General features: G+C 22.6%; 1 protein-coding gene across 1 annotated transcript; it reads left to right on the forward strand.

The window, feature by feature from the left end:
- Positions 1-1,883: 1,883 nt before the first annotated feature.
- On the forward strand, positions 1,884-18,506 carry LOC117167320 (proteasome subunit beta type-3). Its single transcript, XM_033352161.1, has 3 exons — positions 1,884-1,995; positions 9,429-9,994; positions 18,391-18,506. Exons 1-3 carry the CDS (start codon positions 1,993-1,995, stop codon positions 18,437-18,439), a joined length of 618 nt encoding a protein of 205 aa, XP_033208052.1. The 5' UTR covers positions 1,884-1,992; the 3' UTR covers positions 18,440-18,506.
- The last annotated feature ends 3,275 nt before the right edge of the window (positions 18,507-21,781 follow it).

The raw sequence follows: 21,781 nt of genomic DNA on the forward strand, positions 1-21,781 counted from the left end.
TAGTTTATTTTATTTTGTTTGTTTTCATTGGATTGAAATGAATTTTTTTAATTTAATTTTTAAAATATATTAAAAATTTTCCTATGAATTTTACAAAAAAAAATTATTATTTTTAGCCTTCAAAATCCTTAAAAAGTTTTTTTTTAAATCTTTTCCCTTTGTTAATTATTCCGAAATTTGTAAATATGGGCAATAAGAATTTTAAATTATCGGCAATTTCATAATTTGTAAAATTTCCGGTTTCGAATATTTTCATTTTTTTAAATTTTCCAATGAGCAAATTTTGTTTGCAGATTTTTTTCCTAAAATTTTTTGTTCAAATCTTAAAAAAATCTGAACTTTATTTCAAATTCTTAAAAATATTTTCAAATTTTGAATTATTTATACAAATTTTTTCAAAGCTTCTAAATAGCTTTTATAGTAATTAGCATTATGAAAAATTTTTTTGAAGCTCGAAATAAAAAAAAAGAATGCCTTAAAATCCATTGAAAATTCATTGAATTTAAATTTCGCTTAAAATTAATTTTTCAAAGATAAAAAAAAGAAAAAAATTTTCTATGAATTTAAAAAATAAAATTTTAAATTATTTTTAAACTTTCAAAATTCTTAAAAAGCTGATTTTTTTAATCTGTTCCATTTCTTAATTATTCAGAAATTTTTAAATATGGACAATAAGAATTTTAAATTATCAGAAATTTTATCATTTGGAAAATTTCCGATTTCGAATATTTTCATTTTCGAAAATTTTCCAATGTGTACATTTTTTGTTCTGGATTTTATTTGTAGATTTTTTGTTCAAATCTTAAAAAATCTACATTTATTTTCAATTTTTTATTATTTAAAAAAGTGGTTTAGGAACTTCTAAATAGCTTTTGTAATGATTAAAAAATTTAAGAAGGTTTTGATGATTTCAGAGATTTCAGAATGATTTTAAAAAGTTTCTGAAAATTTTCAAAACATTTTCACAAAAATTTCAAAGATTTCGGAATCGTTTCATTTTTTTAGATTTTGAAAATTCAGAGGGATCTCATAAATATTAGGAATTCTTCACAAAAGTTTCTCCAAGATTTCAGACAAGCTTAAAAGATTTGAGAAGATTTCACAGATTTCAGATATTCCAAAATTTGTCAGAAAGATTTGAAAAGATTCCAGAAAAAATTTAAAGAATTTGAAAAAATATTTCAAAAGATTCGCATTACAATTTTTTTAAGCTGTAAAATTAATAAAAAAAATTGCATTAAAATCTTGTAGTTTATGTTTTTTTTTCATTGATTTTAATTTTCGCTTAAAATTAATTTTTCAAACAAAACAAAAAATATTAAAAATTTCCTATGAATTTTACAACAAAATGTATCATTTTTAAACCTTTTAAAATTTTTAATTAATTTAAAAAATTTGTTGAAACTTTTAAATGACTGTTCTAATGATTCACATTAATGAATCTTTTGAAGATACAAAATTTTAAAAAATTGCCTCAAAATCCGGAAGTTTATTATTTTATTTCATTGAATTTTCTCTTAAAATTAATTTTAAAAAAATCATTTAAAATTTTCCTAGGAATTAAAAAAAATTTCTCTTGAATAAAAAAATTCTTTCTACAAATTTTTAATCTTACAAAATAAAAACATTTGTCTTAACATTTTCTACATCCTGTTTCGAAATTTTTGAAAAAAATATTTTAAAAATTTTGAAATCTTGTTTCAAATTTTTCAAAATAAAAAATAATTCAAAATTTTCAAAGGAAATCTATAATTCATTTAGTTTCTTGAAAAATGTCAAAATTATAAAAAAGCGTTTTTTAACCAATATTTTTGAAAATTTAAAAACTGGATGATTTAATGTCGATAATGCAGATTCCTATTACACAATACCCTACTTCAAAAACATTCCTCATTTCAACTAAAGAGTTCGCAGAATCGCCTTAAACAAATTTTTTCGCCGCTTGTGAAGTTTCGGAGGTTTTTGGATTTTTGATTACATCAGGCAGTCAAAATGGTAAGCAATTTTGATAACTTAAAGAGTTATTTCCCCCTATTTAATATTGCTTGTAAGCAATTTAATAGACTCTACTTCCTAGTAAATAATTAAGTCCGAAAGTTTTGAGGTTATGTGAGTGTCAAAAGCTCAGATGACAATGCATCTTTCCATCAAAATTGCTGTTTAATCCTGACAAATATACAATTATGATAATATTTTGAACTATAATTCTCTTCTAAATCCTTATTACGAGGATTTTTAAAAATAATTCTATTTTGATTTTTTGAAAATTTTCATTTTTAAATTGAGGTTATGAATGTTCGATTTCACGTTTTTTGTTGTAATATTTCATGTTTTTTACTGTTTCAAAATAAGAAAATGTAAAATAAAATAGGGAAAAACTTATTTTAATATCTGGAATTCGACTTATTGATTTTTGAAATTAGTTTTTTTAATTTTTTGGAGTTATAATTTGCAATGAAACGAGGATTTCGACGATTCCGAAAGATTTTACCAAGGTTTTTTTTTTTTAATTTCATAAAATTTTCTCGAAAAATTCCACAACAATTTCAAAGATTTCAGAATTATTGACAAAATTGGAGACAATTTCTAAATATTTCCAAAAGATTCCACAAAAATTTCAATTCTTTCACAACAATTTCTGAATTACTTATAAAGATTCCACAAAGATTTCAAAATGATTTTGAAAGATTTCATAATCATTTCAAAGGTTTCCAATATTTCACAATGTTTTTTTTTCATAAAAGTCTAAAAAACTTCAAAGATTTCACAAAGATTTCGGAATCATTAAAAAAATTCACGAAAATTTCAATGATTTAAGAAGACTTAAAATATTTTTAGATTCAAAAAATACAGAGATTTCATAAATATTTTAAAAAGTTTTAAAAGATTCCAGAAAGAAATTTAAAAAATTAAAAAAGATTTCAACTTTTCAGAATTATTAAAAGACATTTTTAACATTTGAAAACCTTCTTAATTTTTTTAAAATAATTCTGAAATCTTTTAAATGACTCTGAAATTCTTTTTAAATCTCTACATATGTATGGAATTTAAAAAAAAATTTAATTTTGAATTGTGTTTTCTGGAATATTTTTAAACTTTTCTGAAATATTTAGAAATCTCGTAAATCTGTAAAATCTTTGAAATTTGTCTGAAATCTTTAAGAAACTTTTTTGAAAACGTCTTAATATTTATGAGATCTCTCAGAATTTCCGAAATCTAAAAATATTGGAAGTTTTCTTAAATCATTGAAATTTTCTCAAATCTTTGAAATGATTCCGAAATCCTTGAAATCTTGTCGAATCTTTAAAATCTTGGACATATGCTTAAATCTTTGAAATTTTGGTGAAAATGTTTTGAAATTTTTGTGAAAGTTTCTGAAATCTTTTTAAATCTTTGAAATCTGCAAAATTTAGGACATTTTTTGACGTCAGAAATTTTTTTAAATAATTCTGAAAAGTTTGAAATTTGTTTAGAATCTTTAGAAATCTTTGAGACTTTTATGAAATTTATGAATCTTAAAATGTTGAAATATGTTTAAATGTTTGAAATCTTTAATTTTTAAAATGATCCTGAAATCTTTGAAACTTTTGTGAAACATTAAAAAAAAAATTTAATTAAAAAAAATTTTTTTTAATTCCATACATTTTTAGAGGTTCAAACAAAATTCAGAATCATTTAAAAGATTTAAGATTTCCACAATTCCAAAAGATTTCACAAAGTTTGTTTTTAATTTCATAAAAGTCTCTCAAAGATTTTGAAATATTTCACAAAAATGTTAAAGTTCTCAAAGATTTCAGAATTATTTAAAAAAATTAAGAAAGTTTTTAAATGTCAAAAATTTCCCAGATTTTGCAGACTTTAAAAGATTTTTAAAGTTTCTGAAAAAATACAAAAGATTTTCAAACAAAATTTCAATGATTTAAGAAGGCTTCAAATATTTTTAGATTTCTAAAATTCAGAGAAATCTCATAAATATTAAGAATTTATCAAAAAAGTTTCTCAAAGATTTCAGAGATTCTAAAATATTTCAGAAAGGTTTTAAAAGATTCCAGAAAACAATTTTTTTAAAATTAAAATAGATTTTTAAAAAGGTTCATAAGTTTGTAGAGATGTAAAAAAATTCAGAATCATTTAAAGATTTAAGAAGATTTCCGAGATTCCAAAAGATTTCACAACGTTTTTTTTTTAATTTCATAAAAGTCTCAAAGATTTCAGAAATATTTCTAAACATTAAGGTTTTCAAATATCCCAGATTTTGCCGATTTCTAAGATTCCAAAACATTGTAAAATTTTTTTTAACTTTTTGAAAAATTTCAAAAAGTTTCCCAAAAATTTCAAAGACTTAAACATATTTCCAAGATTTTAAAAATTCTACAAGATTTCACAAAGATTTCGGAATCATTAAAAAAATTTAAGAAAATTTCAATGATTTAAAAAGACTTCAAATATTTTTAGATTTTGAAAATACAGAGATTTCATAAATATTTAAAAAGTTTTCACAAAAATTTGGCAAAGATTTCAGACAAATTTGAAAGATTTTACAGATTTCAGAGATTCTAAATTATTTCAGAAAGGTTTTCAAAGATTTCAGAACTTTGTATAAAAAATGTCAAATGTCAAAAATTTCCCAGATTTTACAGACTTCAAAATATTTTTAAAGTTTCTGAAAAAATTTAAAAGATTTCAAAAAAAAAAAAACAAAGATTTGAAAGATTCTACAAGATTTCACAAAGTTTTCAAAGATTTCGGTAAAATTCATTGATTTAAGAAGATTTCAAATATTTTTAGATTTCGAAAATTCAGAGAAATCTCATAAATATTAAGAATTTTTCACAAAAGTTACTCATTCCAAAATATTTCAGAAAGTTTTAAAAAGATTCCAGAAAAAAATTTTAATTAAAAAAAATTACAAAAAATTCCAGAAATTTGTGGAGATGTAAAAAAAATTTCAGAATCATTTAAAAGATTTCCAAGATTCCAAAAGATTTACCAACTTTTTTTTTAATTTCATAAAAGTCATTTAAAGATTTGGAAAGATTCCACAAAAATGTCCAAGTTTTCAAATATTTAAAAATTATTTAAAAATTTTTTAAATATTCTACAAGATATAAGAAAGATTTCAAAGATTTCGCATATTTCAGAGATTCCAAAATATTTCAGAAAGGTTTTAAAAAATTCCAGAAAAAAAATTTAAAGAATTAAAAAAGATTTCAAAAGATTCCAGAAAAGTATGAGAAATTTCAAAAAAATTTCCGGATCATTTAAAAGATTTAAGAAAATTCCAAAAAATGTTTAATGATTGCACAAAAGATTCAGAGATTTCAGAATCAATTGAACAATTTAAGAATATTTCAAAGATTTAAATGTATTTTCAGAATTTTTAAGGTTCTAAAATATGTTCAGCAAATTTAAAAAGATTTTTAAAAAGTTTCTGAAAAACTTATAAAAATTCCGAGGGTGGATAATTAAAGTGCAGTCTTGAAAGTTTTAAACAATAAAAACTTAAAAGCGTTTGAAGTAGAATTTTTGTTGACAAAATCAATTTTATCTTATTAACTGTAAATATAAATAAATAAATAATTTTTAATGGATCTGTACATTAAGTATAAAAAACTGAGCGATAATTTATTGGACAAAACTATTCTAAATTCGTTTAAAATTTGAGGATTTAATACGAATTGAAATTAAAATATTATAATTTTTTACGATTTTTTTTAAATAACAATTTTAATGATTTATCAATAAAATATTTTTCATTAAACGTTTTAGGTCTTCCTTTATATTAAATTCAAAGATTTAAAAGGATTTCAGAATTATTTGAAAGATATGATGATTTCAAAGGATTTCACAATTATTTCTCTTAACATTTCAGAATGATTTTAAAATATTTCAAAACAGTTTGAAATCTTTATGAAATCTTTTGGAATCTTTGAAATAATCCTAAACTTTCGAAAATCCGTTTGAAATCTGTAATTCTTGCGAATCTTTTAAAATCTTTCTGAAATCTTTGAAATGATGCAAAAATCTTTAAATATTATTTTTAATCTTTTGAAAACTTTTGAATATTTCGTGCATTCTGAGAAATCTGCCGGAAATCTTTGAAATTTTTGTGAAATATTTCGAAATCATTGATAAAATTTTGTGAAATCTTTTGGAATCATTGAAGTCTTCAAAATTTTCATTAAATTTTTTAAATCTCCGTTAAATCTTTATGAAATCTTTTTGGAATCTTTGAAATAATTATGAAATCTCGGAAATCCGTTTGAAATCTTTGTAATTTTTTGTGAAATATTTGTGAAATCTTTGAAATGTTTAATAAATTTTTTAAATCTTTGTTAAATCCTTATGAAATCTTTCGGAATCTTTGAAATCTTATAAATCCTTTTGAAATATTTGTTATTTTTTGTGAAATCTTTAAAATCTTCGAAATCTTTAATAAAAATGTTTAAATCTTTGTTAAATCTTTATGAAATCTTTTTGGAATCTTTGAAATAATTCTCAAATTTCGGAAATCCGTTTAAAATCTTTGTAATTTTTGGTGAAATCTTTGAAATGTTTATTAATATTTTAAAATATTTATGAAATCTGTTTGGAATCTTTGAATTAATTCTGAAATTTTGGAAATCCGTTTGAAATCTTTGTAATTTTTTATGAAATCTTTTGAAATCTTCGAAATCTTTAATAAATTTCTAAAATCTTTTAATTAAATCCTTGTGGAATCTTTTCGGAATCTTTGAAATCTCAAATCTTTTTGAAATCTTTGTAATTTTTTGTGAAATCTTTAATAAAATTTTTTAAATCTTTGTTAAATCTTTATGAAATCTTTTTGGAATCTTTGAAATAATTCTCAAATCTCAAAAATACGTTTAAAATCTTTATAATTTTTTGTGAAATCTTTTGAAATCTTCGGAATCTTTAATAAACTTTTAAAATCTTGTTAAATCTTTATGAAATCTTTTTGGAATCTTTGAAATAATTCTGAAATCTCAAAAATCCATTTGAAATCTATAAATATTGTGAAATCTCGGAAATCCCTTTGAAATCTTTGTAATTTTTTGTGAAATCTTTAAAATCTTCGGAATCGTCAATAAAAAAGTTTAAATCTTTGCTAAACCTTATGAAATCTTTTTGGAATCTTTGAAATAATGATGAAATCTCGGAAATCCGTTTGAAATCTTTGTAATTTTTCGTGAAATCTTTTTAAATCTTTGTGAAATTTTCGAAATGTTTAATAAATTCTTTTAATGTTTGTCAAATCATCATGAAATATTTTTGGAATCTGAAATAATTCTGAAATCTCCGAAATCCGTTTAAAATCTTTGTAATTTTTGGTGAAATCGTTTGAAATGTTTGAGAAATCTTTGAAATGATTCCGGATTTTTTAAGTATTATTTTTAATCTTTTAAAAACTTTTTAATATTTTGTGAATTTTGCGAAATCGGGCGGGAATTTTTGTGAAATATTTTGAAATCATTTATAAAATTTTGTGAAATCTTGGAATCTTTATGAAATCTTTTGGAATCTTTGAATTCTTCGAAATCTTCATTAAATGTTTGAAATCTCTGTTAAATCTTTATGAAATCTTTTTGGAATCCTTGAAATAATTCTGAAATCTCAAAAATCTTCGGAATCGCCAATAAAAATGTTTAAATCTTTGCTAAATCCTTATGAAATCTTTTTGGAATCTTTGAGATAATTATGAAATCTCAGAAAACCGTTTGAAATCTTTGTAATTTTTCGTGAAATCTTCGTAATTTTTCGTGAAATCTTTTTAAATCTTTGTGAAATCTTCGAAATGTTTAATAAATTTTTAAAATCTTTGTTAAAATATCATGAAATATTTTTGGAATCTTTGAAATAGTTCTGAAATCTCCGAAATCCGTTAAAAATATTTGTAATTTTTTGTGAAATCGTTTGAAATCTGTGAGAAATGTTTGAGATGATTCCGGAATTTTTAAATATTATTTTTGATCTTTTAAAAACTTTTGAATCCTTTGTGAATTATGCGATATCGGCCAGAAATCTTGGAGATTTTTGTGAAATATTTCGAAATCATTGATAAAATTTTGTGAAATCTTTTGGAATCTTTATGAAATCTTTGAATTTTTCGAAATCTTCATTAAATGTTTGAAATCTCTGTTAAATCTTTATGAAATCTTTTTGGAATTTTTGAAATAATTCTGAACTCTCGGAAGTCCATTTGAAATCTGTAATTATTGTGAATTTTTAAAAATCTTCCTGAAATATTTAAAATGATTCCAAAATCTTCGAATATTATTTTTAATCTTTTAAAAATTTTGAATATTTTCTGAATTTTGCGAAATCTGCCGGAAATGTTTGAAATTTTTGTGGAATATTTCGAAATCATTGATAAAATTTTGTGAAATCTTTTGGAATCATTGAAGTCTTCAAAATGTTTATTAAATTTTTTAAATCTCTGTTAAATCTTTATGAAATCTTTTTGGAATCTTTGAAATAATTATGAAATCTCGGAAATCCGTTTGAAATCTATAATTATTGTGAAATCTTCCTGAAATCTTGGAAATGATTCCGAAATCTTTCAATATTATTTTTAATCTTTTGAAAACTTGAATATTTTGTGAATTCTGCGAAATCTGCCGGAAATGTTTGAAATTTTCGTGGAATATTTTGAAATCATTGAGAAACTTTTGTGAAATCTTTCTGAAATCTTTTGGAATCTTTGATGTCTTCGAAATATTTATTAAATTTTAAAAATCTCTGTTAAATCTTTATAAAATCTTTTTGGAATCTTTAAAATAATTCTGAAACCTCTGAAACCCGTTTGAATTCTTTATCATTTTGTGTGAAATCTTTTGAAATCTCGATGAAATTTTGGAAAGGATTCTGAAATGTGAAATCTTTCAATATTATTGTTAATATTTTGAAAACTTTGAAATATTTGGTGAATTCTGCGAAATCTTTTAAAGTCTTTTAACATCTTTTGAAATCTCTCTAAAACTTGCTAGAAACTTTTGTGAAATCCTTTAAAATCGCTCGGAATCAGCGAAATATGCCGGAAATTTTTGTGGAATATTCTGAAATCATTGAGGAATTTTTCTGAAATCTTTTCAAGTCTTATTTAAATCCTTATCAAATCTTTTTGTAATCTGACCTAATACTGAAATCTCAGAAATCTGTTTGAAATCTTTGTCATTTTTAATGGAGAAACTTTTAAACTTAAATCGTAGAAGTTTAGAATGCAAGAGTTCCATCTGGAATTTTTTAATTAGTCCTTTATTGTTTATCACTTTAAATGAAAAAATTTTTATAATAGACTTCAATTCTTTTAAGTTTTATTGACCGTTTTTCTTCGATTAAAACGGCCACCCTGCGTCCCAAATTTGCTTCATTCGATCATAGTCTTTCCCCGACCAAAAAAAAACTCCCAAAAAACTGGATTTTTCCAGAGTATCCTCACCTACAATGGAGGTGCAATGATAGCAATGAAGGGTAAGAATTGCGTAGCAATAGCCGCGGATCGACGATTTGGAGTTCAGCTGCAAACTTTGGCGACCGACATGCAAAAGATCTACGAAATGGGACCCCATATGTACGTCGGTCTTCCCGGCCTCGTCACCGACAGCCAAACCGTCATGGAAAGACTCCGCTTCCGACTAAACCTGTACGAACTCAAAGAGAACCGTAGAGTCCATCCGAAAACTTTTGCCGCGATGGTCTCGAATCTCCTCTACGAGAGGAGATTTGGCCCCTACTTTGTCGAGCCGATGATTGCTGGACTGGATCCGGTCACTTTTGAACCCTACGTCTGCAATATGGATCTGATTGGCTGTCTGAACGAGCCCAATGACTTTGTCGTCGGCGGCGGCTGCTCGGAGCAACTCTACGGCATGTGCGAAGCACTCTACGAGCCGGACTTGGAGGCGGACGATCTCTTTGAAACCATCAGTCAGGCGCTGGTGAATGCCTGTGATCGGGACGCCGCTTCCGGTTGGGGTGCAGTCGTCCATGTTATGTGAGGATTTTATTATTTATTTTTTGTGTCACCTTTCGTCACCTTTTTTTAGGAATTTGTCACCTTTTTCTCCTATTTTGGGGTTTCTCATCTTTTGTCACCTTTTTTCAGTTGAAAAATTACAATTTTATTCAAAATTACAACTTTCACACAAAAGAGAGTTTTTATTATACTTTCCTAATCGACGAATCTTAACCCAAATGATCGAATTTTCAACTTAAAAATATAACTTTTCTAACAAATGAGGATTTTTACACTAAAAGGATTGATTTTCTATTCAAACATACAAGTGTTTAATAAATCAATTGCAGTCATCGCAGAGTGTCACCTTTTGTCACCTATTTTAGGAATTTGTCACCTTTTTCTCCTATTTTGGGTTTCTCATCTTCTGTCACCTTTTTTCAGTTGAAAAAGTAACGTTTTATTCAAAATTACAACTTGCACACCAAATAGAGTTTTTATTACACTTTCCTAATCGACAAATCAACCCAAATGATCGAATTTTCAACTTAAAAATATAACTTTTCTAACAAATGAGGATTTTTACTCTAAAAGGATTGATTTTCTATTTAAAAATACAAGTGTTTAATAAATCAGTTGCAGTCATCACACCTTTTGTCATCACCTTTTGTCACCTATTTTCAATGTTGTCACCTTTTGTCACCTATTTTCAATTTTCTCACCATTTGTCACCTTTTTTAGGAATTTGTCACCGTTTTCTCCTATTTTGGGGTTTCTCATCTTTTGTCACCTTTTTTCAAATGAAAAAGTACAATTTTATTCAAAATTTCAACTTGCACATCAAATACAGTTTTTATTACGCTTTCCTAATCGACTAATCTTGAACCAAATGATCGAATTTTCAAACAAAAAATATTAAGCTTCTACCAGGAAGACTTGCATTTTCAAACATAATTTAAAATTTTTACTTTGAAAAGATGAATATTTTACAAGCCAGTTTAATTTTGAAGCAAGGAAGACGAATTTTCAACAGAAATGATGACTTTTCTAACAAATGAAAATTTTTACACCAAAAGGGTGGAATTTTTATCCAAGAATACAAGTGTTCAATAAATCAGTATAAATTTCAATAAAAAAGATTACTTTTTAAGAAAATAGTTGAATTTTCAACCAAATAGTAGAATTTCTAACCAAGAAATGATACTTTTTTGTTTTGTTTTTGATCAAAAGAACTAACTTTCACTCAAAAAAGATCAATTTTGAACCAAATAATAGATTTTTGGAACCAAGAGATTAATTTTAAACAAAAAAGTGACTTTTTAAGAAAGTAGTGAAATTTTCAATAAAATAATTAAACTTTCAACGAATTTGTGGAGTTTTTAACTAAACACCAAAAATATATTATTCGACTTCAATAAAAATTATTAACTCTCTAACATAAAATATGAATTTGTAACAATTAAAAAATGTATATATTTTTCCACCAAAAGATAAATTTTTTCCACCAAAAAATATTAATTTTCTACAAAAGTATAAATTTTTGACCAAAGACGATGACTTTTTCAAAAAAATCGTTGAATTTTCACAAAAAAGATGAATTTTCAAGCAAACATTATAAATATTCGACCAAAAACGATTACTTTTTAACAAGAGACTTTAATTTTCAATAAAATAATTAATTCTTTAACCAGATAGTAGAATTTGTAACCAAAAAGTAGAATTTTGAACCCAAAAAAATTATTTATTAAAAATTCCTCTACTTGGTTGAAAGTTGAACGAATTTTTTCAAATTTCATTTTTTTATTTTGTTAAGATTCATAATTTTAGTTGTAAGTTCGTTTTTTGGTTAAAAAATAAAATTAACAATTCTTTTTAGTGAAAAAACGTTTTTTTTTTAACTGAAAATTCAAATATTTTGTTAAAAAAGTCAACTGATTAATTGTAAATAAACTTTTATGTTGTTATTTCATGTTCTCGTTTTCAAAATTAAATTGTTTTGTTTTTTAGAGAATTAGACTTTTTAGTTTGAAAATTCAACAAACTGTTTTTTGTTTTTATTGCTGTTTTTTTAATTGAAAATTAATTTTCCTTGATAGAAATTCATCTACTTAATTTTTTGATTAAAAATTGAACTTTTATGGTTTAAAAATGCAGATTATTTATCTTTTTTGCTTGAAAATTTAACCATTTGGTAACGGATTTAACTAAGAGGTAAAAAATTGAATGTACTTGGCAAAAAAAATTTTTTTAATTAGCTTTCAATCAAAAAGGATCAATTTTTTAAAATATATTTCTTTTTAAATAGATAAACTTTCAAACAATTTGTAGAATTTTAAACTAAAAAAATTATTCTTTAAAAATTCCACTCCTTGGTTGAAAGTTGAACGAATTTTTTTTAATTTAATTTTTTTTTTTTCATTCAAGATTCATAATTTTAGTTGAAAATTAGTTGTTTTTTTTGTTAAAAAATTAAATTAGAAATTCGTTTTGTTGTAAACAAGTTTTTTTAAACTAGAAATTCCAATATTTTGTTTAAAAAGTCAACTAATAAATTTTTAATGAACTTTTTTGTTGTTATTTCATGTCCTTATTTTTAAAACTAAATTGTTTGATAGAGAATTAAGCATTTTTGCTTAAAAATTCAACAAATTGGTACTCCATTTTTGGTTAAAAGTTCAACATTTTGGTTAAAAAATTATGTTTTTTTGTTGAAAATTCGTCTTTTTTTGGTAGAAAATTAACTTTTTTTGTAAGCTAAGAAATAAGACTAAAACAAACACACAAATATTATTATTATTTAACTAAAATCACGAATGAATAGCTAGAAAAATTTTTAACCATAAAGATTAATTTTCCACAAAAAAGTCGAATTTTCCACGAGGTATGTTAATTTTTAAACAAATAATTTAATTTTAAAATAAAAGTATTAATTTTCAACAAAAAAATATGCATTTTCAACAAACAAAAAATGCATTTTCAACTGAGAAAACTAATTTTCTTTTCAAAAATATGAACGTTCAACGAAAGCAAATAAATTTTTAAACAAATAGTTGAATTTTCAACTGAAACAGACAATTTTTCAAGCAAAAATGAAACAGTTAAATTCTCAGTTTAAAAAATTAATGTTTACATCGAGAAAATAAATTTCTAACTGAAATGAATGAATCCTGAAACCGGAATAGTTAAAAACCGCGATTATTAATTTTTTAGAAAAAAAGACGTTATTTCCATAAAGTACATTCATTTTTGAACAAATGCTTCAATTTTTGAATTTCAAAAAAATCAATTTTCAACCAAAAATAGATTAGTTAATTTTTTTAGTAAAAATGTTCAGCAAACATTTTCAACGAGAGATGAATTCTTAATTAAAATGAGGAATTTTTCACTGAAATACTTTAATTTTTAAACAAAAAGATGCATTTTCAACTCAGAAGATTAATTTTCTTCCGAAAAAAAATGATTTTTCACAAAAATACACAAATTTTTAACCAACTAGGTGGATTTTCAACTTCATAAAGCTATGTTTTCAGACAAAAATTAAAAAGTTAAATTTTCAATTAAAAAAAGAGTTAATTTTTAACTAAAAAATAAATTTTTTTTAATAAACTATTTAAAATATTTTTCCAACCAAAGAGGTGATTTTTAAACCAACTATTTGAATTTGTTTAACCAAAAATATCAATTTTGTACAAAATGGTTGAATCCTTAATAAAAGCTGACTTTTTTCAATTAAAAAGTAGCATTTTTATTTAAAGAAATTTAATTTCTAGAAAAAATATTAATTTTCTCTAAAAGAAAGACGCTTTAAAAAAAAAACACATGAATTTTCAACCAAATAGTCGAATTTTCAACTAATAAAGATAATATTTCAAACAAAAATTAAATAGTCAAATTTTCATTACAAAAAATAATTAATATTTATTAAAAAAATAAGATTTGTTAACAAACTAGTTAAACCAACTATTTCCCAACTAAAGAGATGATTTTTAAACTAATTATTTTAATTTTTAACCTAAGAAAAACAAACTATTTGAGATTAAATTTTAAAAAATAAAATTTGTTTAACTAAAAAAGACAGAAAAATATTAATATTTAACTCAAATCACGAGTGATCAACTATCAAAATTAATTTTGAACGATATAGTTCAATTTCAAAGCCAATGATCGAATTTTCAACAATAAATATGAATTTTCAACTATAAAAAAAAAAAAATTTTTCTAATTTAAAAAAAGCGATTTTTTAACAAAATACACAAATTTTCAACGAAATCGTTGAATTTTCAACTAAAAAGGACAATTTTTAAAGTACAAAAGAAATATTTAAATTCTCAGTTAACAGAAATTAATTTTACGTAAAAAAATGAATCAATTTTTAACTTGAATAGTACAATTTTTCACCAAAAATATGAATATTCAACAATAAAGATTAATTTTCGACAAAAAATATAAATCTTTAACAAAGTACATTAATTTTTGAACAAGTAATTTAAGTTTTGAATACAAAAAATTAATTTTTAACCAAATAGTTGAATTTTGATTAAAAAATGTACATTTTCAAGCAAAAATAGGATAGTTAATTTTTTGATAAAACTTTTCAGCAAAGTAGTTAAATTTTTAGTTTGAAAAAATTAATTTTTAACAAACATTTTCAACCAGAGATGAATTCTTAATTACATTGATGAATTTTGAACTGGAACACTTGAATTTTCAACAAAAAATGTGATTTTTAAACCAAATATTGGAATTTTTAACCAAAATTTTTTATTATTTTTGAACTAAATAAGATTCAAAAATATGAATATTTAACTAAAATCACGAATGAATAGTTAGAAAAATAAATTTTCAACGATAAAGATTAATTTTCTACAAAATTCGAATCTTCCAGAAATTACCTTAATTTTTAAACAAATTGTTTAATTTTCAAATAAAAATATTAATTTTCGAAAAAAAATGCATTTTGAAATGCATTTTCTTGAAAAATCTTTTTTTTCTAGAAAATTAATTTTTTTTAATCTAACTGTTTTGATGAGAATTGATTATTTTGTTAAAATCGTCTCTGATAGAAAATTAATTTTTTTTCAAAATTCAACTGTTTTGTTGAGAATTTTTTTATTTCCTTAAAAATTCTTCTTTATTTGGTAGAAAATTAATTTTGTTGTTGAAAAATCAACTATTTGGTTAAAAACTCATGTATTTGATTGAAAGCCGTATTTTTTTAGTATAAAATTAATTTTTTGGTTAGAAATTTAAGTGTTTTGCTGAGAATTCATGTATTTTATTTAAAATTTTTCTTCTTTGATAGAAAATTAATTTTTTTTCTTCAAAATTCAACTGGTTTGTTGAGAATTTTATTTTCTTGAAAAATCTTCTTTTGGTTGAAAGTTAATTTTTTTTCTTCAAAATGCAACTGTTTTGTTGAGAATTTTTTTATTTTCTTAAAAAATCTTCATCTTTTGGTAAAAAATTGATTTTGTTGAAAAATCATCTATATGGTTAAAAATTCATGTATTAAATTAAAAAGTCGTCTTTTTTTTAATATAAAATAAATTTTTCGGTTAAAAATTCAACTATTTGGTTGAGAATTCATGAATTTTCTTAATAATCGTATTTTTTCTAGAAAATTAGTTTTTTTTAATCCAACTGTTTTGATGAGAATTTATGTATTTTGTTAAAAAATCGTCTCTGATAGAAAATTAATTTTTTTCAAAATTAACTGTTTTGTTGAAAATTTTTGTATTTCCTTAAAAAATCTTCTTTTGTTAGAAAATTAATTTTGTTGTTGAAAAATCAACTATTTGGTTAGAAACTCATATATTTTATTGAAAATCATCTTTCTTAGTATAAAATTACTTTTTTCGTTAGAAATTTAACTATTTTGCTGAGAATTCATGTATTTTCTTAAAAAATATTCTTCTTTTGGTGGAAAATTAGTTTTTTTTCTTCAAAATGAAGAATCGTCTTTTTCATAGAAAATTAATTTTTTCAGTTGAAAATTAAACTATTTGGTTGAGAATTCATGTATTTGTTGAAAACGCGTATTTTTTGGTAGAAAATTACTTTTTTGGTTATAAATTTAAAAGTTTTGCTGAGAATTCATGTTTTTCAATAAAAAGACTTATTTGGTAGAAAGTTAATGTTGTTTTGCAAAATTCAACTATTTGGTTCAGAATTCATGAATTTTTTTAAAAATCCTCTTTTTGGTAGAAAATTGATTTTTTTTTAAATTTAACTGTTTTGATGAGAATGTATGTACTTTGTTTTAAAAAAAGTCGTCTCTTGTGGTAGAAAACTATTTTTTTTTTGGAAAATTCAATTGTTTTGTTGAGAATTTAATTATTTTTTTGAAAAATCTTATTCTTTTGGTAGAAAATTAATTTTTTTTCAAAATTCAACTGTTTTCTTGAGAATTTGTTTATTTTAAATTTAACTGTTTTGATGAGAATTTATGTATTTTGTTTAAAAAAAGTCGTCTCTTGAAAAATCTTATTCTCTTGGTAGAAAATTAATTTTTTTTCAAAATTCAACTGTTTTCTTGAGAATTTTTTAAAAAATTTAATTGTTTTGATGAGAATTTATGTATTTTGTTTTAAAAAAGTCGTCTCTTGTGGTAGAAAATTAATTTTTTTCAAAAATTCAACTGTTTGGTGAGAATTTCATTTTCTTGAAAAATCTTCTTTTGGTAGTAAATTTTTTTTTTATAATTCAACTGTTTTGTTGATAATTTTTTTTTAATCTTCTTTTGATAATAAATTAATTTTTTTTTGTTGAAAAATCAACTGGTTGGTTGAGAATTCATGCATTTTTGGAAAAATCTTATTTTTTTGTAGAGAATTTTTTTTATCTCAACTGTTGTAATGAGAATTTATATAGTTTGTTAAAAAAAAGCGTCTCTTTGATAGAAAATTAATTTTTTTTTCAAAATTCAACTGTTTTGCTGAAATTTTTTTGACAAATCTTCTTCTTTTGGTAGAAAATTAATTTTTTTCAAAATTCAACTGCTTTATTGAAAATTTTATATTTTGTTGAAAAATCCTCTTTTTTATAGAAAATTAATTTTTTTCAGTTGAAAATTCAACTACATGGTTTAGAATTCATGAATTTTTTGAAAAATTGTCTTTTTTAGTAGAAAATGGATTTTTTCAATTTAACTGTTTTTGGTGAGAATTTATGTATTTTGTTTCAAAAAAGCATCTCTTTTGGTAGAAAACGAATGGCTTTTTTTAATTCAACTGTTTTGGTGAGAATTTATGTATTTTGTTAAAAAGGCATCTCTTTTGGTAGAAAATAAATGGCTTTTTTTTAATTCAATTGTTATCTTGAGAATTTGTATATTTTCTTGAAATGTCTTCTTCTTTTGGTAAAAAATTATTTTGTGTTGCTGAAAAATCAACTAGTTGGTTAAGAATTTTGTTGGTTACAAATTCCACTGTTTGGTTAAGAGTTCATGAATTTTTTTAAAAATCCTCTTTTTTGGCAGAAAATTGATTTTTTTCAATTCCACTGTTTTGGTGAGAATTGATGGATTTTGTTAAAAAATCGTCTCTTTGGTAGAAAATTTATTTTTAAAAATTCAACTGCTTAGTTAAACAATTTTTTATTTTACTGAAGACTCGTCTTTTTTGGTATAAAATTAATTTTGTTTTGGAAAATTCAAATATTTGGTTGAGAATTCATGAACTATTTGAAAAATCATATTTTTTCGTAAAAAAGAAATTTTTTTAGGAATTTAACTGTTTTGCTAAGAATTCATGTATTGTGTTGAAAAATCGTTTTTTTTTGTTGTAAAAAATTAATTTTCTTGAAAAATCAAGTACTTGGTTAAAAGTTCATGTATTTTATTGAAAAATCGTATTTTTTAGTAGAAAATTATTTTTTTTTGTTGAAAATTCAACTATTTGGTTGAGAATTAATGTATTTAATTGAAGAATCGTTTTTTTTGGTAGAAATTTAATTTAAAAAATGTTTAATTCAACTATTTTGATTAAAAATTCATCTGGCTCGTAGAAAATGAAATAGTTTTTCTTGAAAATTTAGGAATTTGAATCGGTTTAATTTTAATTTAGTTCAGTACCCACATTAATTTAACTTATAGAAAAAATAAAATCTTATTTATGTTATTATTTAAATTCCTGGATTTTTGAGACAAATTCAAGAAATGTCGAATTATGTTTTTAGTATTATTTAATTATGTAACTAATCGATGCTACTAATTTATTCAAGAATATCTTGTAATATAATTTTCTAAAGCTTTCTAAATTAATTATATCAATTGAAATCCCTCGAAAATAAAAAATTAAATTATTATTATATAATTGAATTATTATTATTAATTAAATTGTATTATTTATTATCAGTATTATATTTTTAATATTTTTTTATTTTACATTTTTATTTGTAAGAATTTTTTATTTACTATTGTGTTTTTTTTGTTGCAGAGAGAAGGACAAAGTTACAACTAGAATGGTGAAGACTCGAATGGATTAAGGATTTTTTTTATTCCAATTATTTTAATTACGTCTTATATTTTGAAAAATAAAAAAGTTCTACTCGATTTTTGATTGTCTGCTTCTTTAATTTTACGAGATATTTTATTATTTATCAAAAATGTACTTTCTAATTGATTTTTATTTTTAAATTGATGCTTTCTAAAATTTTTTTTAAATTCTGAAAAATTCGAAAGTTGTAAATTTTATCGTGTCCACAAGCGTAATCTTTTTTTGGTAAAAAATTCAATTGTCTTGTTGAAATTTTATCTACTTTCTTAAAAATTCATTCAAATTTTTTTTTCGTAAAAAATTCAACTATTTCATTTTTAGAAAATGAATATTCTTTGTTACAATTTTTTTTCTAGTTAAAAAATGAAACTTTTAAAATTGAAAATTCAACTATTTTCTTGAAAATTCTAATTTTTTTGTTGAATTCAACTGTTTTATTCAAGTTAAAAAATTAACTGGGTAAAATTTGAAATACTTAAAGAAAATTGAACTCTTTTGTAGAAAATTTCATTTTTTTAATCAAAAATTCAATAATTTGGTTGAAAATAAAATTTTTTGTTGAAAATTCATATTTTTCGTTGAAAATTTAAATATATATGACTAAAACTAAAACTATCTTTATAAAGTTGTAACTATTTGGAAGAAAATTAAACTATTTTATAGGATATTATCTTTTTTTTATGAAAAATTATATTTTTGGGCTTAAAATTCAATTATTTTTTAAATGATTCGCCTTTTTCGCTTTAAAATTTAACAACTTTGCGGCCAATTTTTTGTCTTTTTTTTTAAACGATAATCTTCTTGGTGAAAAAATGCATTTTTTGTTTGAAAAATTAACTTTTTTTGTTGAAAATTTGTCTTTTTGTTTTAATATTCAAATATTTTGTTAAAAACTCTTTTTTTGTTTTGTTTGATTTAAATGGTTGAAAATGCATATTTTTAAGTTGTAAATTCAAGCACTTCGAATTAAAATTTTTTCTATTTTGTTGAAAAAAAAAGTTTTATTCAACTGGTTTTTCGCTCAGTTGTAATTTTTTTCAATTGATCAATTTGGTTGAATGTGCATATTTTTTCGTAGAAAATGCATCGTTGTAGATTGAAAATTCCACTACTTTGATAAAGTCGTCATTTTTGGTCGACATTTGACCTATTTTGTAACAAAAAAATTATAATTTCTGCTTTAAAATTTATCTGTTTTTAGTTCAATTATATTTTTTTCGAACGATTAACAATTTTGGTTGAAAGTGCATCTTTTTGGGTAAAAAATGCATCTTTTTACGTTGAAAATTCAAGTACTTCAAATTAAAGTTTTTTCTATTTTGTTAAAACAAAAATTTCATTTTATTCAACTGTTTTTGGTTCAATTGTAATACTTTAAATTGGAAAATTATTCATTTAGTTAAAAGTGCATTGAAATTTTTTTTCTGAATTTTAATCCTTTTTTTTCTTCTTTTTTTGAAAATCAGCCATTTAGTTAAGAATGAATTTTTTGAGATTGAAAATTAAACTACTTCGATCAATTCGTCTTTTCTGGTCGAAAATTGACTTATTTTGTTTAAAAAACAATTCGTTAAATTTAACTGGTCCTTTTTTTTAAGATCAGCCATTTGGTTAAAAAATATTTTTTTGCCTGGAAAATTAAACTGCTTTAATAAATTCGTCTTTATTGGTCGAAAATTGAACTATTTTGCTAAAAAAAAACTTTCAACCTTTTTTCTGAATTTTAATCTTCTTTTTAATTTTTTTTTGGAGATCAGACATTTAGTTAAGAATGCATTTTTTTGGGTTGAAAATTAAACTACTATGATCAATTCCTGTTTTTTGGTCGACAATTGACCTATTTTGTTTTTTAAAAATATCATTTAATTGAACTGTTTTTTTTCTGAATTTTAATTTTTTTCTTTTGAAGATCAGCCATTTGGTTAAGAAATATTTTTTTGCCTGGAAAATTAAACTGCTTTGATCAATTCGTCTTTTTTGGTCGATAATTGAACTGTTTTGTTTAAAACAAAATTCGTTAAATTTAACTGTTTTTTTTTTAATTTTAATTCTTTTTTTTTTGAAGATCAGCCATTTGGTTAAGAATTATTATTTGGGTTGAAAACTAAACTGCTTTGATAAATTCGTCTTTTTTGGTCCAAAATTGACCTGTTTCGTTAAAAAAAATGTTCGTTTAATTTAAACTTTTTTCTGAATTTTAATCCTTTTTTTCTTTTTTTGAAGATCAGAAATTTGGTCAAAAAATATTTTTTTTGGCTTGAAAATTAAACTGCTTTGATAAATTCGTCGTTTTTGGTCGAAAATCCAACTATTTTGCTAAAAAAAAAATTTCAACCTTTTTTTCTGAATTTTAATCCCGTTTTTAATTTATTTATTTTTTTTGGAGATCAGCCATTTAGTTAAGAATGGATTTTTTTGGATTGAAAATAAAACTACTTTGATCAATTCGTCTTTTTTGGTCGCAAATTGACCTGTTTTGTTTAAAACAAAATTCGTTAAATTTAACTGTTTTTTTTTCAATTTTAATTCTTTTTTTTTTGAAGATCAGCCATTTGGTTAAGAATTATTATTTGGGTTGAAAACTAAACTGCTTTGATAAATTCGTCTTTTTTGGTCCAAAATTGACCTGTTTCGTTAAAAAAAATGTTCGTTTAATTTAAACTTTTTTCTGAATTTTAATCCTTTTTTTCTTTTTTTGAAGATCAGAAATTTGGTTAAAAAATATTTTTTTGGCTTGAAAATTAAACTGCTTTGATAAATTCATCGTTTTTGGTGGAAAATTGAACTATTTTGCTAAAAAAAAAATCAACCTTTTTTTCTGAATTTTAATCCTTTTTTTTTAAGATTAGCCCTTTAGTTATGAATAAAATTGTTTGGGTTGAAAATTAAACTACTTTGATCAATTCCTCTTTTTTGGTCGACAATTTACCTATTTTGTTTTTAAAAAAATGTCATTTAATGTAACTTCTTTTTTCTGAATTTTAATCCTTTTTTTGGAGATCAGCTATTTAGTCAAGAATGCATTTTTTACGTTGAAAATTAAACAACTTAGATCAATTTGTCTTTTTTGGTCGACAATTGACCAATTACGTGAAAAAAAATTCGTTTAATTTAACTGTTTTTTTCTGAATTTTAATCTTTTTTATTTTTGAAGATCAGCCATTTGGTTAAGAATTATTTTTTTGGGTTGAAAATTAAATTACTTCGATCAATTCGTCTTTTTTGGTTGACAACTAACCTATTTTGTAAAAACAAATCGTTTAATTTAACTGTTTTTTTTTCTGAATTTTAATCCTTTTTTTCTTTTCTTTTTTGAAGATCCGCAATTTGG

The sequence above is a fragment of the Belonocnema kinseyi genome, chromosome 1, assembly GCF_010883055.1.
Source record: "Belonocnema kinseyi isolate 2016_QV_RU_SX_M_011 chromosome 1, B_treatae_v1, whole genome shotgun sequence".
NCBI lineage: Eukaryota > Metazoa > Arthropoda > Insecta > Hymenoptera > Cynipidae > Belonocnema > Belonocnema kinseyi.